The sequence below is a fragment of the Amphiprion ocellaris genome, chromosome 2 (assembly GCF_022539595.1).
Source record: "Amphiprion ocellaris isolate individual 3 ecotype Okinawa chromosome 2, ASM2253959v1, whole genome shotgun sequence".
NCBI lineage: Eukaryota > Metazoa > Chordata > Actinopteri > Pomacentridae > Amphiprion > Amphiprion ocellaris.
Genome location: NC_072767.1, coordinates 15,758,229 through 15,776,399, shown reverse-complemented (window position 1 = coordinate 15,776,399; position 18,171 = coordinate 15,758,229). Strand labels below are relative to the sequence as shown.

The 18,171-nt window shown below is 37.6% G+C and overlaps 1 protein-coding gene across 2 annotated transcripts; it reads right to left on the bottom strand.

The window, feature by feature from the left end:
* Positions 1-835: 835 nt before the first annotated feature.
* On the bottom strand, positions 836-16,647 carry LOC111575810 (regulator of G-protein signaling 21-like). Of its 2 annotated transcripts, none has more exons than XM_055004308.1 (4): positions 16,417-16,647; positions 8,287-8,348; positions 4,101-4,264; positions 836-3,806 (listed from the first exon to the last, which is right to left on the bottom strand). In XM_055004308.1, the coding sequence occupies exons 1-4, from the start codon at positions 16,419-16,421 to the stop codon at positions 3,630-3,632; spliced, it is 408 nt and encodes a 135-aa protein (XP_054860283.1). In that variant the 5' UTR covers positions 16,422-16,647; the 3' UTR covers positions 836-3,629. The 2 variants fall into 2 exon arrangements, with proteins under 2 accessions (XP_054860283.1, XP_035809160.1); XM_035953267.2 differs by having other exon boundaries at positions 4,101-4,267; positions 16,417-16,622.
* Between the last annotated feature and the right edge of the window lie 1,524 nt (positions 16,648-18,171).

The following is an 18,171-nucleotide window of genomic DNA, read 5'->3' as shown; positions in this document are numbered from 1 at the left end:
TATAACAAAGTGTAAAAGTATTATCAGATTAAATGGTCAATCTGGATAGATGGCGTCTGAAAAAACAGGATACAGCATCTATAGCTAGACCTCATAATACCCACAATGAGAGCTTCAAAGTAAAAGTAGTGAAAGTACCTGAAGGTTAATTAATTAGTTTGAAGGAGAGCTAACGAAGCTCCAGACATGATCATTTTCCCTTTAGGCAAATAGTTTCTTCTTCCCACTGATCACGGGGCTAATGTTCTGCTCAGACAGTTTGTTGTGCACTATCTCCCATATGATGGTGCTCAAGGTGCAATTGAAGTGTGCAAACATAATCATGCCACAGATGCCAGTGGTGTCCAGGTGTTCAGTTAAACACCTGTCAGACTACATTTCATCCAGAAACCTTTATTTAACTTCACTCCATTGCTGAACTCAAACCTCATTCAGGGCTGCAGCTCTCACCAAGGACATTGACTTCATTCCTTGTGTTCCTTTGAATTTGGGTGTTTTTATTAACCTGACAGCTTAAGATGTCTACATAAAACATCTCTTCTTCCATAAGAAGGGATGTTTCTTCTCTTCTTGTGGAATTACAATTTCCTAAAATCTGTGCTATGACCCTGACCTTATTAAATGTAAGCCCCAAGCAGTCAGGGGTCTGTTCAAGCTCTGTGGAATATTTACCCATTTTCTGTTGTTGCATGGCCATATGTATGCTCATAAATTACAACACACATTCGTGCAATCACACAGAGCATTTGCATACACACATGCTCATACATAAAGTATTAGTTAATTATCATAATCAGCCACAACAGCTGCGGCACTTCAACAAAAACAACAATGCGACAGTTTTTGAACACAATATTTACTGTTTAAAATACATTTTGACCGAGGAGAATGCAACAGTTTAAAGTTACAGGCGTTGTGCAGTAAAGACATGATAGTAGTTTGATCCTCAGCTCCAATTGCCCCTTGATGGTCAGACTATCAGGTTGCATTGTAGTTTGCTGCCATCTATGTGTAAATGGATGAATTAGAGGCAAAATGTAAAGCACTTTAAAAGCTCTACATAGTGGATGCCTTTTATGTACATCCATCATAAAAATAATGATATGCATGATGGATCATAGTCTGAAGACCCCACTGCAGCAAAAAAAAAAAGAAAAAAGAAAAAAAAAAGCAGATTTGTAACTTTCCTCGTACCATAAAGGAAGGTTTGTTACAAAAAATGAGGAGGCACAATCACATATAAAGTATTAACCTACTGAATTTTACAAAGTAATGAAATGATTTCACACATTAAAGATTGACTGCTTATCAATAACCTCAAATTATTCCTCAGGTATCTGACAGTGTTAATATGCTGTATATACATATATGTAGAGATATAAAATTTGGGGTCACCCAGACAATTCATGTTTTCCATGAAAACTCACACTTTTATTCATGTGCTAACATAATTGCACAAGGGTTTTCTAATCATCAATTAGCCTTTCAGCACCATTAGCTAACACAATGTAGCATTAGAACACAGGAGTGATGGTTGCTGGAAATGTTCCTCTGTACCTCTATGTAGATATTCCAATAAAAATCAGCCGTTTCCAGCTAAAATAGTCATTTACCACATTAACAATGTTTATACTGTATTTGTGATTCATTTAATGTCACCTTCATTGAAAAAAATGGCTTTTCTTTCAAAAATAAGGACATTTCTGAGTGACCCCAAACTTTTGAACAGTAGTGTATACATGTGAGTTTCTGTACACTCTTTTACAGTATCACTTAAATGTCAAATGATTCAGATTTGCATTACCTCTCAATTATTACAATCTCTGTAAGTTGACAAAAAGAGAATATTTTACACAGACTACATTGAAAACACAGGCCTTACAGTAGAAACTGTAGTACACACGTAATCACTGACACAAAAGTTTCAAAATCTGTGATCACTAAAACAAAAGTGAGTACCCCTTTGATCTCCAATTAGTCTAATTTGAAAATTTCCCTGCTGCGGGATCAAAAAAGTTTTGTCGATCTGTCTGTCTGTCTGTCTGTCTATCTAATTGCATGTACATGGTTACACAGTGGCACTGACAAACAGCAGAGCTTTCTCAGGTTTGGACCTGTGGGCTCTGTCTATCTGCATGTCTGCATCATGGCTCCACATGGAAAGGAACGGAGCATATGAAAAACCTGACTGTGAGACCACACAAAGATGTAAAAAGATACAATAACATATCCTGAAACAATTGTTGCCATCATCAGGAGGTATACAACAAGTCATCATACCACTAATCAGAGCCACAGTTGCTGTCCTACTAAAATGATACCACAGACAATGCACTAATTGAACAATCTAGCTCTGAAGAAACAGGATTACCAGAAAAATACTGTTCAGTGAGAGCTCAGACAGTGAGAAGGACATTGCACAATGTGAACCTCAATGGATGACTTCCAAGGGAAAACATCTTTACTTGCTCTTTGGTTTAAATCTTGCAAAATGAAACTTTGCTAAAGATTATGAAAACATATCTGAGGAATACTGGGAGCACATTCTTTTATCTGATGAGACCAAGATACATTTATTGGCTCAGGTGGAGTCCAGCATGTTTGGTATGAACCTGGCCAGGACAACCACAGTTAATGTATAGTCCTGGTGGGAGTGTGATGATATGGGGTTTCTTGAGTGCACAAGGTGTTGGGGGAGATACCATTTATAGATGACATCACGAATGACTTTGCATATAAAAAAATTACTGGCTGACAAAATGACTCCTAGTCTGCAGAAGAAAAATATTCCAGCATGATAATGATCTAAAACACACTGCCAAAATCACACGAGAAAGAAGAGAAAAAAATGACCTTGTAACACCATTTGGGTATTTTAAAGAGAAATGTAAGGCAACACAACCCCTTATACCTGCAAATAATGTGTAAAAACATTTCTCCAAAGATCTGTGCAACATACTGGTATCCTGCAGGTTAAGGAGGATTGAATCTGTCATCATAAATGACATGACGTACAGAAAAACAGCTATTTTCATCTCAGTAATGACAGGTGTACTGACTGTTGTTGACTGGAGTTCCAACTGTGGGGCCTGTACTTTTTTTTCTTCAGATAGTAGAGCTAAATTGTTGGATGTATTAATTTTTTTGCAAGTATTCTACTGTTTATCTGAGTGATACAGGTAAGTAATACAGTATTTGGTTTAATTTTGTTGCATTTGACATTTAATTGATAATACACAGGAGAGTATTCAATTCTGTTGTATACTGTAGCTTTCTAAAAATTAACTCATCAGAAACTAAACAGTCCAAATATTCAAAGGGTGTGTACTAATTTGCGTCTACAAATGATAAACAAAAATGTCAAAACTTGACTTCAGACTTTTTGTGATTTGCAGGCCCTTATGCAACATAAAGCAATCCAAGCAAAAACAGACTTCAAAAGAACCTTAATACATTATTGAGATCATATTTGTCTTTTAGATCCCCATACCAACAGCTCCATATCTCCTCTCACTTTTGTTTCCTCTGACAGGCCTTTTGGTTTAAACTGAGATTCTGAGGAGAGACTTCTGAAGTGCAGAGTCAATCATTGAGAGAGGCATTGGACGAGCTACTTCTCCACGTTGCTTTCATTGCTTTTCAGCCTGTTCCAGGTGAGCTTGGTAGATTTCTGATTTCAGAAATCGTGGATAACAATCGTTTTCCATCAGACCATATATCAGTTTCCGTGCCCTGTCGAAGCAATTTGGTCCCGGTTGAGAGATATTTTCACTGATTTCTTCTCTCGTCACACAGTCAATGTTTATCTGTGTTCAGAAAAAAGCAACTTTTATTTCACCCTTGAGCTCTTTCTGTTTGGATATATTTTACATTTTGATATGTTCAGAAAGTTAACTTCATTGTGAAGTGGTAAAAGAAGAATTATGCACGACTGAGCGACAAAGAAAGGGAACGTGGCTTATAAACAAATGTTTTTCATATAGTAGTAGTGAGTGAGACTGTGGAGAATTGACAGAGACAGAAAGAAAACTGGCAATTGAGGCTGATTTGAAGTTACACAGGTCTGACTTCATTCACTTCTCACTTTACAAAAGCATTACCTGTCTTGGCGCATCAACTTGGACAAACTCGGCGTAAATCCTTCTGGCAGCAACCGTCATTTCTGTCACACTGGTAATTTTTTTATAGTCTTCACAGGCCAGCCAAAATAGAAGGTTCTCCTCACTGTATTCTGTCCTCAGGAAGTCTTCAAACACCAGCTGGCCTGCTGTGCACAGGGAACACAAACACTTTGGAGTCAGGACACTTTGATTTCACTCATCTAACTTGGTTTGAATTACACAAATAGCAATCAGTGGCTTAAAGTTTTGAAGACCCTGGCCTGCCATAAGAGTTTCTGCTATGTTAAAATACAGGTTGTTTCGCCTGCAGCCAACTACACTGAAAGATGCAGGTTGGAACAGGTTATCTTAACGTTATATCACAAAACTGTTTTCTCATGGTGCAATCAGATTTACTATGCACATATGCATTAGCACAGATAAACACTTGCCTTACACTACCTTTCAAATGTTTGGGGTCACTTAGAAATGTCCTTATTTTTGAAAGAAAAGCCATTTTTTCAATGAAGATAGCATTAAATTAATCAGAAATCCAGTCTAGACATTGTTAATGTGGCAAATGACTATTCTAGCAGGAAACGGTTGATTTTTATTGGAATATCTACATAGAGGTACAGAGGAACATTTCCAGCAACCATCACTCCTGTGTTCTAATGCTACATTGTGTTAGCTAATGGTGTTGAAAGGCTAATTGATGATTAGAAAACCCTTGTGCAAGTATGTTAGCACATGAATAAAAGTGTGAGTTTTCATGGAAAACATGAAATTGCCAGGGTGACTTTTCAATGGTAGTGTGCATCTCCATGGAACAAGTTATTAACATGCAAATACACAAACAAGCACGGGCATTTGGGGAAGTGTGATGTCCATTCATAGATACATCAGCTTTGTAAATGTTTTATGAGATTGTGAGATATCAGTCAAAATGATGTCACATATAATTCTCTGGAAACATGCCGCGATTAATGTCACAACATAAAAAAAATATTATCTTTCTGACCTTTGGTTGAGGTAGGTGTACTTTTAAATGTACATGTTACATGTTCTGGGTCCTTTAGATGAAAGCTATCAAAAGTTAATGTGGGATGTGGACACCATGATAACAGATATTTAGTAATCAATACCAGTATCACTGAAGTTCTGATTCTCAATAAAATATTTCAATAAAAGAATGAAGTAATGTTTTTCCACTAGGGATATCCTGATACGCCCTCAAAGATCAGGATCAGGTCCAATCAAAGTGTTTTTTTTTTTTTTAAACTGATCGCTCTTGACATGAACTTGAGCCGTATCCTTTCTTTATATTCATCCTCACACAGATGTCATTTAGGGAGAGCACAATTTGCAACAAGATGCTAGGGATTCAATTTTTTCAATAATCTGCAGAATTTAATCTTGATTTAAGTCCATGTGCTCTGACCATATGTCATTAAGCATCACGTAAGTGTTTGTCATGGTGCCCGCTGCTAGATAAACCCTCCACAGTGCTCTCTGCTTGCCAACACGGAACATAATACTTGAAGTGTGTATTATGCAGGAAAATACAATCAGATTGGGACTCAGTATCAGTGGATACTAAATATTAAATGTCTCTGATCAGATCTTGGACAAAAACTCAACTGAGACGGCCATAATTTTAACATCAGCTCTATGTTTTAAAATAACCTGATATGGAATTTTTTAGTATTAAAAAAAATGCATTTATAAACAACATTGTGCCAAAAAAAACTTAAAAAAGCCCAACTTATTTCTTGTGGCAGTTTTTCTACTGCAGTGTCTGTTTGACACACACACACACACACACACACACACACACACACACACACACACACACACACACACACACACACACACACACACACACAAATATGCATATGATAAATTGAATTGTTTAAAACTAAACACCGTGTCTCACATCCCTGTCAGGACTTTGAAGTGAGTTTTGTTATATTTTCTGAGCCTCTGAAAAGCTTCAGATATACACTACCATTCCAAAGTTTCAAGTCACTCAAACAAGTTCATGTTTTCCATGAAAACTCACACTTTTATTCATGTGCTAACATAACTGCACAAGGGTTTTCTAATCATCAATTAGCCTTTCAACACCATTAGCTAACACAATGTAGCATTAGAACACAGGAGTGATGGTTGCTGGAAATGTTCTCTGTACCTCTATGTAGATATTCCATTAAAAATCAGCTTTTTCCAGGTAGAATAGTCATTTACCACATTAACAATGTCTAGACTATATTTCTGATTCATTTAATGTTATCTTCATTGGAATAAAAAATGCTTTTCTTTCAAAAATAAGGACATTTCTAAGCGACCCCAAACTTTTGACTGGTAATGTAGATGCTGTGCATGTGTTGGCCTACTTTGTCTCTCAACATCCTCCTCATGCTGATGTTGTAGAAAGACCATTTGGAAAACCATAGAAGCTGCTGTGTACAGTGCGCTAACACACACATGCTCTCCTCTATATGTGGACAGGTTGATGGCGTCAGCAGCTTACCAGTGTCATCAGAGTAGGAGCCATTACTATGTTAGCTTAAACAAGCTCATTTAACCTTTGTGTAAGTTGTGAATGGAGCAGTGCTACAACTGAGGCAGCTGTGGTAGTTAACAAATAGTAGTAACATTTCAAGATGTCTGTCTTTGAGCTGCTTAGATCAGTTTGAAGTGTTTCCTCCCTGCATTCTGATTGTCGGTCAACTACAGTCAGTAATCCTTTGTGCCTGATAAATTCATGCATTAAGTATTTCCACAATCCATATATTGACTTGGGACTGTTCATTAGCGCAAACCTTGAGTTGAGACTACTGCTACCTGGGCTTCCCATATTTAACCTACAGGAATCTAATTTGTGGTTTCCTCCCATGTCCTCTTTGTTTTGTACAAGCAGAAACTTTTTGACCTCCACTTGTTTTTTTTACTGTGAACTGCTGTGGTGTTGTGCAGCAGAAACCTACCATCAAGACCACAGGGACACAAACTGAATGAAAAGAAGTGTGAACAAATCGGACTTTAAAAAAAAAAAAAAAATGTAAGAGGTGTTTTAGCAGCAATGAGCCTTCGCTGAAGGTTAAGCAATTCTGTTATCTTTTACTCACATTCTCCCTTCCTCATAACAGCGCTGGTACGCTCAAAGAAGTCAGTGAACAAAGGGACGATGCAGAAAACTGCCAGGTATTGTTGTGGATATCTGGAGGCCCTTTCAGCATCAAAACCTTCAAAACCAAACCCTGCATTCTGATGTGCGCTGCCTCAGCATCATATAATTGTGCACACCTATATTTCTTGTTATCTGCTCCTCACACCCCTTACCTTTGTTATGGGAGCTGTGATTCTGACGCAGGTCTTAAATACTTAGCATGTCTTCTGGGAGCACAAACAAACAGCTAACTGCGAGCACCAGCGTTATTCACACAAATTGCTTTACATAAATCACAGCTGGTGCTCTGACAGTAATTGACAGAAAACAAAACACATCCAGAGGCCACTTGTTCCCGTCCACAAATCACTCCACATCTGAGCCTTCAATCGACTCTTTTAAAATCACATGAGACGTAAAGGTATATTAAAATGCGACGGCCGCATACACATCGATTTATTTTTTTCGACTGTTTACTTATTTGTCATATGTGTCAGTGCATTCCTTCAAAGGGAAATGGAACAACTGGGATGGAAGACAAAATCTGTCTTCTGGAGGGCAGTTAATCTTGACGCAGTAGACAAGCGGCTAAAATACAACAGATCAGCTGAATTTATTCCAGCGCAGCAATGACAGAAGAAACACAGCAGACAGAGGGAGAGAGAGAACTTATCTGCACCTTCTGTCATTTTCAAATAGAGGCCAGCAATATGATCAGGCGACAGCCATGAGCGAGCGCCGGCTTTATAAATGAATAAGAGCTGCTTGGAATCGCCCTATCTACGCTGGCAGCTCAGATTACGCCTCTTATCTCTGCCCGTGTCGTCCTCCTTAAATATATCTCCAAATGGGTTTGATGAACTTGAGGGAGGAATAGATCCTCCATCCTCCTAAAGAAGCCAGAGGGTAATTCAAGATGATGCGCAGGGCCGAGCAGCAGAGAAATGACAGGGTGAGAACAGAGAGGATGGAGGATTGAGAGAGTGAGAGGAGTAATTCCAGACGTGGCCTTACTTTTGCACTCCAGTAGATGGTCGAATGACTCTGCCCATGCCATGACATCATTAACAGGAGCCCTGCAGAACAAAGTCATGAGATGTACATCTTGATATTCAGCCTTGGCACATATTGAGGTGGATCTCTATCAGTGATAATTTGTAATTTATGAAGATAATAATAAAGACAATCCAAAATGTTATCTACATCATAACATACATGAGACTAATTATCAGCATCTTATCTTAATATAAAATGCCATTTCAAAATTAACTGGTTTGATTCATATTGTTAATTTATTAAAAGAACACAGGGACAGCCAGGTCTTTGAGTCATATTTCCAAACTTAGAGGATGAAATTAATGACAACAACTCACATTTTAGCTGATATTGGCTCTTAATTGAATCCCAGATATTGGATCACTTAGTGTTGTCCTCAGGATGGGAGTCCCTTCTCTACCACAGTTACATGAAAATAGATCATAACATTAGCAATCGAAGTTACTTTCTTCTGCATTATAAGCTGTGAATATTCAGATCTTTGACCATGGAGTGTATATAAGAGATGGACACAACCACCGTGATGTTTGTGGACCATTCTGAAGTCTGAAGTTTGGAATTTGGCCATCGCCATCTTCATGTATTGAAACCAAAAGTAACAACTGAGAGTTGGATCTGCCTGAGGACACTACACAAAGTCTGACTATGAGGATATTTTTTATTATATACACTACTGTTCAAAAGTTTGGGATCACTTAGAAACATCCTTATTTTCGAAAGAAAAGCATTTTTTTCAATGAAATGAAATGAATCAGAAATGACAATTTTAGCTGGAATCGGCTGATTTTTAATGGAATATTTAGCAACAATTTAGGCAACACTAAAACTAATTAGCCAATATTTACAATTAGTTCAACAGGTAACACTGAAAGGAATGCTTTCCTTTAATTTGCGTCCTGATTGTTTTGATGTCTAAATTTCATGTTAAATTTGTTGAGGTATAATCTTCCTTATTACTGTCCCAGTGTTGCTCACAGAGAATAATCTGCTGAAAATCCAAATTGTTAAGCAAGTGTCAAATATTGGTGTCACAGATTAGTCTTGTTTTTTGTTTTTATTTCTGAGAGTGACTAACGGTACTTGAATCCATAAAAAAACTGGCCAAGAATACAGCTGTCATATGCACATTTTTTTGTAGCATGTAAATATTATCTTTACAACAGCTATGACCTTCTATTCCAATGACTGTTTAATAAATGAAAACTCACAGATTTTAATTGCTTTATCTCAAAATGGCAGTTGTGTTGTTGTGCAATTATGTTAGCACATGAATATAAGTGTGAGCTTTCATGGAAAACATGAAATTGCCTGGGTGACCCCAAACTATTGCGCATATTTATATATAATAGAGTATATATATTTTACTCAAAATGGGTCCACAATTTGCTCAGTGACCATCGTGCAGTACTAGTGGAGATGTGAAACTATGAAATGAGACTATAAAGTCACAAGGGACATATTTACTGAGGTAAATGATTAAATAAGAAGTAGGATCCCTTTCTCATAGCTTCATGCAGTCCTAATTCTTTTTGCGGCCACAGGAGTCGCCCCCTGGTGTCTGTCAGTGAGAATACAGGTGTAAGGCAATTCAGCATTAGTTTCACTTTTATACTCAAAGGCAATGTCCATCTTTTATATACAGTAACTAGCTTAAAGTAGCATTAAAATATTTTTTTAATTTGGTTTTATTTCTTTTTTATTCTATTTATCCATTTATTCGTAGAATGAAACAGTTTACTATGTGAAATATGAAGATAACTTTAGAATTAACATCAATGGGATTACCCATCCTTGCAGCTCCCTTCAGCTCTCTGAGGTAATTTAGTTTTATTGAGGTAAATGTTTTGGTTTTATTACCATCAGCAAGATTTTGTGATGGTTTTGGTCCATGTTAAGGATAAGCTGTTGATGGGATGCATTTGTTCTCAAGAGTTTGTAGAGACCAAAGCAGAATCCAAAATACAAATACTCCATGCATGAGATGCCCAGATCACCAGTCACAGCTTCACAAAAAATGCAAATTTAGCTTCAGAGCAAGTTATAGGATGATAATGTCGATACAAGATAAAAATGCATCTAATCTAGTAAAATTATTATTACAGTGTTAAAAAATTCTAAACAAAACAAGTAAAAGTTGTGCATTCAGAATTTAATTTGAACAAATGAGCAAAATACTCATTAAGCTGGATTTCCAAGGCTAGTTTCAAAATCTGTCTAATCCCTCACATTTAGTAATGAATAGATGCACTTGGCTTGTTTTCCAAAATTGCACAAAAGACTATAATTAAACATTTGTCACTTAAGCCCCTGATGGTTTACTTTGATCTTTTAATAAGATTAATATTCTACAGGAGTCTCTGGAGGTTTGGTTTACTAAAAAAAAAAAAAAAATATCTTTTTGTAAGTTTAATTGTTGCTTGTCTACAGTGAGTTAGATGTCAGAATTTCTTTTTATGCCAAACGAGCCGCATCCTCTTGACATTAGTTTACATGTTCGAAGATCCTAAATTGGATGAAATTTTAATGATCCCTGCGGGGAAACTGGGTCGTTGCAGCAGAGAATCAGATAAGAATAAGTCAGAGCAGTGAATGTTATACAAGGAATTACAGCAAGTGAACATATTGAAAAGTAGAGCAGATAAATAAATAAATAAATAACTAGCATCTGCACTGACAGCCTCACAGGCTCAAGCGCTTGTACAAGAACTGCTCACATAATCTGATGTGTGGATGCCATAAGAGCTACCAAGAAAATTATGTCTATGACAGATATACAGTGGGTACGGAAAGTATTCAGACCCCTTTAAATTTTTCACTCTTTGTTTCATTGCAGCCATTTGCTAAAATCAAAAAAGTTCATTTTATTTCTCATTAATTTACACTCAGCACCCTATCTTGACAGAAAAAAACAGAAATGTAGAAATTTTTGCAAATTTATTAAAAAAGAAAAACTGAAATATCACACGGTTATAAGTATTCAGACCCTTTACTGTGACACTCATATTTAACTCACCTGCGGTCCATTTCTTCTGATCCTCCTTGAGATGGTTCTACTTCTTCATTGGAGTCCAGCTGTGTTTAATTAAACTGATTGGACTTGATTAGGAAAGGCACACACCTGTCTATATAAGACCTTACAGCTCACAGTGCATGTCAGAGCAAATGAGAATCATGAGGTGGAAGGAACTGCCCAAGGAGCTCAGAGACAGAATTGTGGCAAGGCACAGATCTGGCCAAGGTTACAAAAGAATTTCTGCAGCACTCAAGGTTCCTAAGAGCAGAGTGGCCTCCATAATCCTTAAATGGAAGAAGTTTGGGACGACCAGAACTCTTCCTAGACCTGGCCATCCAGCCAAACTGAGCAATCGTGGGAGAAGAGCCTTGGTGAGAGAGGTAAAGAAGAACCCAAAGATCACCGTGGCTGAGCTCCAGAGATGCAGCAGGGAGAAAGTTCCACAAAGTCAACTATCACTGCAGCCCTCCACCAGTCAGGCCTTTATGGCAGAGTGGCCCGACAGAAGCCTCTCCTCAGTGCAAGACATATGAAAGCCTGCATAGAGTTTGCCAAAAAACACATGAAGGACTCCCAGACTATGAGAAATAAGATTCTCTGGTCTGATGAGACAAAGATTGAACTTTTTGGCGTTAATTCTAAGCGGTATGTGTGGAGAAAACCAGGCACTGCTCATCACCTGCCCAATACCATCCCAACAGTGAAACATGGTGGTGGCAGCATCATGCTATGGGGGTGTTTTTCAGCTGCAGGGACAGGACGACTGGTTGCAATTGAAGGAAAGATGAATGCGGTCAAGTACAGAGATATCCTGGAAGAAAACCTCTTCCAGAGTGCTCTGGACCTCAGACTGGGCCGAAGGTTCACCTTCCAACAAGACAATGACCCTAAGCACACAGCTAAAATAACAAAGGAGTGGCTTCGGAACAACTCTGTGACCATTCTTGACTGGCCCAGCCAGAGCCCTGACCTAAACCCAATTGAGCATCTCTGGAGAGATCTGAAAATGGCTGTCCACCAACGTTCACCATCCAACCTGACAGAACTGGAGAGGATCTGCAAGGAAGAATGGCAGAGGATCCCCAAATCCAGGTGTGAAAAACTTGTTGCATCATTCCCAAGAAGACTCATGGCTGTACTAGCTCAAAAGGGTGCTTCTACTCAATACTGAGCAAAGGGTCTGAATACTTATGACCGTGTGATATTTCAGTTTTTCTTTTTTAATAAATTTGTAAAAATTTCTACATTTCTGTTTTTTTCTGTCAAGATAGGGTGCTGAGTGTACATTAATGAGAAATAAAATGAACTTTTTTGATTTTAGCAAATGGCTGCAATGAAACAAAGAGTGAAAAATTTAAAGGGGTCTGAATACTTTCCGTACCCACTGTAAATATGCATCCTAGAAAATCAGGTAGAGGAGTCTTTGTGTGTACATGAATGTTATTCTTATCTGTAAGTTATGACAACTCCCCAGAGTTCTGTTAAATATATATATATATATATATATATATATATATATATATATATATATATATATATATATATATATATATATATATATATATATATATATATATATATACATATATATATACATATATATACCCAGTCTATACTATATTTTCCCAAAGGGTCTTTGCTCCTAATATTATGTGAGATAACTGCAACATTACATATTCAAATACCCCTGGGTGTGCTTAGCATGACATCAGTCACCTGCTGTGTTGTCAGCCTTATTAAGCAAGAGCGCTGAGGCATAATAATACAAAAAAATAAAATAAAATCTGGAACAAGCAGATTTATGTAATCAAGATGGCAGGAATGTTTGCGCATTTTATAGTTTCACATTAGGCAACATAGATGCATGATGTTAAGTCACTATGGGTCTAATTAGAGGCAGTTTATTTACACAGGCTACTTGTAATTTTTTGAGCAAAAACCAAAATCATTTTTTCTACTTGAGTGTTTTTGTCACAGATATTGTACTGGACCAAAAACATCACAGTTAAAAAGAAAAGAAGTGCCAAAGAAAAGAAACCAGATCAGTTGTCACCATGGAGAAGAAGCTACAAGTGTGTCAGCATCTGGAAGACGGAGCTCCAGAGAAGAGACGCTCTCAGCTCTCCTTCTGCTGGAGATACATGTGTGTAAATGTGTACATCCCTAATGTACCGGCACCAGATTCTGAAATAACCAGCCTATTAAATGGCCATCATCATCGCACATCATGGCCATACATATGAGGCTGCAGGGACATCCTCCAACTTCTCGTAGGCCGTCCTTCTCTACCACCAACACCTCCAACCACTGAAAGTGGACTTTTGTTTTGTCTTTGTAAGTGGAAAGTTTCAGCTCCACCACCTCCACTGAACCTGCTAGAAGATGGAAGAGGTCCCTACTGGTCTATACTATACACTACTGTTCAAAAGTTTGGGGTCACTAGAAATGTCCTTATTTTTGAAAGAAATTTCAATGAAGATAACATTAAATTAAAAATTAGATGCATAAGTGGATCAAAATTGACCTGGTGAGGTCGTTTTCTCATCTTTGTAATGAAAGATTTTTATCATTTCATATTCCAGCTATTCCTCAAAAAATATATATCAATCCCTATTTGTTTTATTTATGTTAGTTATCTTTAATTTCTTTGTTTTGTACTCAATTTCTTACATTATTTTTGCACTGCCTGCTCTATGTGCCTTTTTAGTTGCCTCCCGAGGACAAAGTTTTCTGAATCTGAATCTGAAAATATTTTTGATATCATATCATTTAAATTTTTAAGTTACCTTTTATACTTTTAAAGAAATTGTAATATTTGTATTACTACGTCTTTATCACTGAAAATATCATACAAGAGGTGATGTAGTGCACACACTTGGAGGGACAGAGAGCAGCAACAGCTAGAGGAAAAGAATGGAAAAATGTCAACAAAATGGATGTTGACATTTTGCTGTTGCTGTTCTGTGTAATATTCTTCTTTTTTCCACTTATCAAAATGTTCAAAATCTCTTATAAACTGGAAAAACTAACACATTTTAAACATGAAAGCATTCTTGTGTTGACAAAAATATAACACAAACAGCAATACGCATCATTATTCTTAACCAAAATGACAAAATGGCATAAAAACACATTGATTCTGACATGGGTCATTTTTGACCCTTTTATGGAAGAGTGTAGGGTCCACTACTGCATTTAAGGGTTAGTCAGAAATCCAGTCTAGACATTGTTAATGTGGTAAACGACTATTCTAGCTGGAAAAAGCTGATTTTTAATGGAATATCTCCATCATTCCTGTGTTCGAATGCTACATTGTGTTAGCTAATGGTGTTGAAAGGCTAATTGATCATTGGAAAACCCTTGTGCAGTTATGTTAGCACATGAATAAAAGCATGAATTTTCACGGAAAACATGAAATTGTCTGAGTGACCCCAAACTTTTCAATAGTCGTGTATGTATGGGAATGATGCATGATAATGTCATGTTAACATTCAAAACTAGCCACGTGTAAGAGATCATTTGTGAACACTTAAAATACAACATCTCAACACTTACTAAAAGGTCTTTTTTTACTAACATACTTTCTACAATCATCTGACTTCAGTTTTTGACAAGGGGTTTTACTTCACATGAGTTCAATTTCTTTACAGCAACAATACCTCAGTATGATTTTCCAGTATGGAGTAGACAATTTAACACCTGTCAATGTGGAAATACACAATTCCAAGAACATCAAGAGCACTTCCAGATGTTGGCAATAGTTTTAATATTATTTTTTTGTTGGGCCTGTCAGTAAGCCAGCAGCACCAGCCTGTCTCTGTCAGCGAGGCATCAGTACCTGGAGCAACGCTGCTCGGGGCAGCACAGTCCAGCAGCCTGCAGCACCAGCGCCAACGCTGCTGAGGGACTGTCACACAGTCCTTTTCTGCTGTGACAGCTGCCCAACTGCCTGAGAATAACAGACAGGTGCTGGAGACCTGTGCTGGTCGCAAACTAGCAGATTTTCAGTTATTTTCCATCAGATTCCAGTGAACAGAATCCTATTTATTTTTGCTCTAATCCTGTGGCTCATCCAGCGGGGGCTTTCATGTGACTAGGGAGCTTAAAATGTCCTTGAAAGATGAAGATAAGCAAAGAAACACGCATCGATTAGCCACAGTCCTGAGCTGTGTGGGTTTTTTTTTTTTTAAATTACGTAATTGCAAAATTGTGTTCTTGATTAATGTCATGTGCTTGGGTTTCAATTTAGGCAGCTGATAGTATTAGTAGAATCTTTTAGGGGTGTAAATGAGAGGCCTGAACACAAACAGAAGGGCTGCAAAAACAAGATATTCCAGTTTAGACTTGAATTAACATTGTTCAAAATATTAGAAATGTAATAAATCTGTACTTGCATGAATTGCTTAACGGGAATTTAGCTCACTTGCCAAATCAGATTTGTCCTAAATCACTCAATTCTTAAAAGTCTTTATATCAAATAACAAATAACTTAAAAGTTGCTCAAAACGACTCAAAGTTCTACAGCTTTGACAGGCTGTTTTGAGCTGTACTGTTATGTGATGCACTATCAAACAGTCCCTCAGAAGTAAGGGACAAGGCGTCAGAAGAAAAAGGTTTTGTCCTAATGCAGGCTCTCATTTTTTTGGATTGCATCACATAGAGCATTCAGCTCAAAGAATTCTAACTCATCTTTGGACCGTTTTCATGTCTTCTTAGGCGGGGAAGGAGGGAAGGGAAAGACAGCTTCAGGCTTGCTGGGAAAACAGAGATGGCGGAGGGAGAAAGTTCCAATAAAAACTGCACAGATCACAGGAGCCCCATCAGAAACACCTGCTCACAAAGCTCGCAGACGAGACGGAACTATCCGCAAAACACATCCAAGTTTCATTTTAGCAACATGCTCCCTGGCTGGGCAAGATCAGAAATAGTCAGTCATTACTGAAAAAAAAACAAGGCAGACCAGAGGGAAAGTGAAACATTCAGTATGTTAAGCAGTAGCAGAACGTTCACTGACAGAGAAAGAGTTTGTCGAACGTCTTCAAGCGTAAAGCCAAAGCTGTGGAGCTCATACTTACAACATGTGTTTCCTGTTGCCGAAAGGACTGAAGTATGTGTCCTTGTTGTGGAAATATGTGTTCAACAACTTCTCAGGCTCCTCTTTTCTAGCTGACTTACCCTTCAGGTACAGGTCTCTGCATGTTGAGTTGCAGTGCAGGCGTGCCCAGGGTTTACAGAAATGTCACTTTTCACTCCGCTCTTTAATCTTCACCTCCCTTCAACAGAAATCCAGTTTTGCACAGCGTTTTGGCAAAACTCTATTTGTTGTTTTTCATGTTTGTGTTTCCTACAGCCAGAATAGGCACAATTTTATAAATGTTAATAATGATAATGAAAGGAAAAATGGAAGATCTTTACAGTGTTAGGAATGAGGAGAGGGGAGGGCATGGCTGTGACTAACCCTGCCCTCAATCAACTGCTGAGTGGTTGTTTGGCTTCAATCATGCATCTGCTGTGGGAAACCTATCAGAGGAATAATTACAATAAAGTGGAAACATAGTTTTTATTCATAATGTCTATAATGACCCTGAAAACGGTTGATACAGCCATTAATTAATACAAACATTGTAATTATAGAGTTCAACCTTTTATTTTCTACCTTCAGCGTGCGTAGGTGTATAGCTTTGCAGCAACGTCAGTTTGAAAGAGGAGTTGGCCTTTTTTTCCCCCCTGGAAGCAATTTTAAAACTGAAAAGTACTTGAAAAACAAAACCCAATGATAGTGATTTACAATTCAGAAACCATTAGATGTTATAAATTAGACTAAAGGGTAAAACTGAGCTAGTAGCAGGGAACAAGGGCCAAGAAACAACGCTGTAATTAATGTGGTAAACATGGAATTTAGATTTACAGTTGAATTTTAAAGGGTTGCTTGAGCAGCTACCTCCAGCTATCACGTGTGGTGGCTAATCTGTTTAGCAGTTAGCTGATCATGAGGAAACTATGATTAGTTTACACAGTTTACACTTACAAAACAGCGGCGATATGAAGCATACTGGCTTCAACAAGGGCTTCTGGGGAATGGGTAAAAGAAACTTAATAAGTGGCCTTTCACTGCAGGAAGGCAGGCATAAAGTGGTGCAAACATTTACAGAAATAGCCTGATAATCATCCCTCTCATCCACAATGGTAACATTAAATTCTACAGCTTCAAAACAATGACAGACAGTAGATACTGGACATAACTATGAGCACATAGGAAATACATCAGTGCAGTCAGTCAGTCTCTTGACAAAACTCTGCTTCTTAACTTGTACCCTTATTTTAAATAAGCTAAACTAAGCACTATTAAAGGGATAACAACACACATTAGAGAGCATGCTTCTTGAGTCTGAGAGCTATAAAAAAGCATGCACGAGAGAAGTCAGGTTAATATTCCTGACTTCTGCTTGAAAAATGAAACCATCTTAATTCACACGGCAATGTGATTAAAATTAAACCAAAAACGCTATCAGCTGCACACTGGTAATCCTCAGGGTTAACCATATTTATTATTAAGTCCTTTGTGACTTTTTCATTTTAATAATGATCCCATTATTTAATAGGATTTGTTTCCTCAAACAGCAAAATAAGGGATCAATCTCGAGTATTAAAAGGCAATGAATCATAGAGAGAAATACAGTAGCAAAGTTGATGCAATGTCTCAGTACGACCTCTCTCTTTCTGCAATGACTGCTCATGGCAACGTTGGTATTGTTACAGTGGGAGAAAGATGGTGGTTGTATCCAAATACAGAAGAAATAAAGCAGGATTAGGCAACCAAGACCATTTTG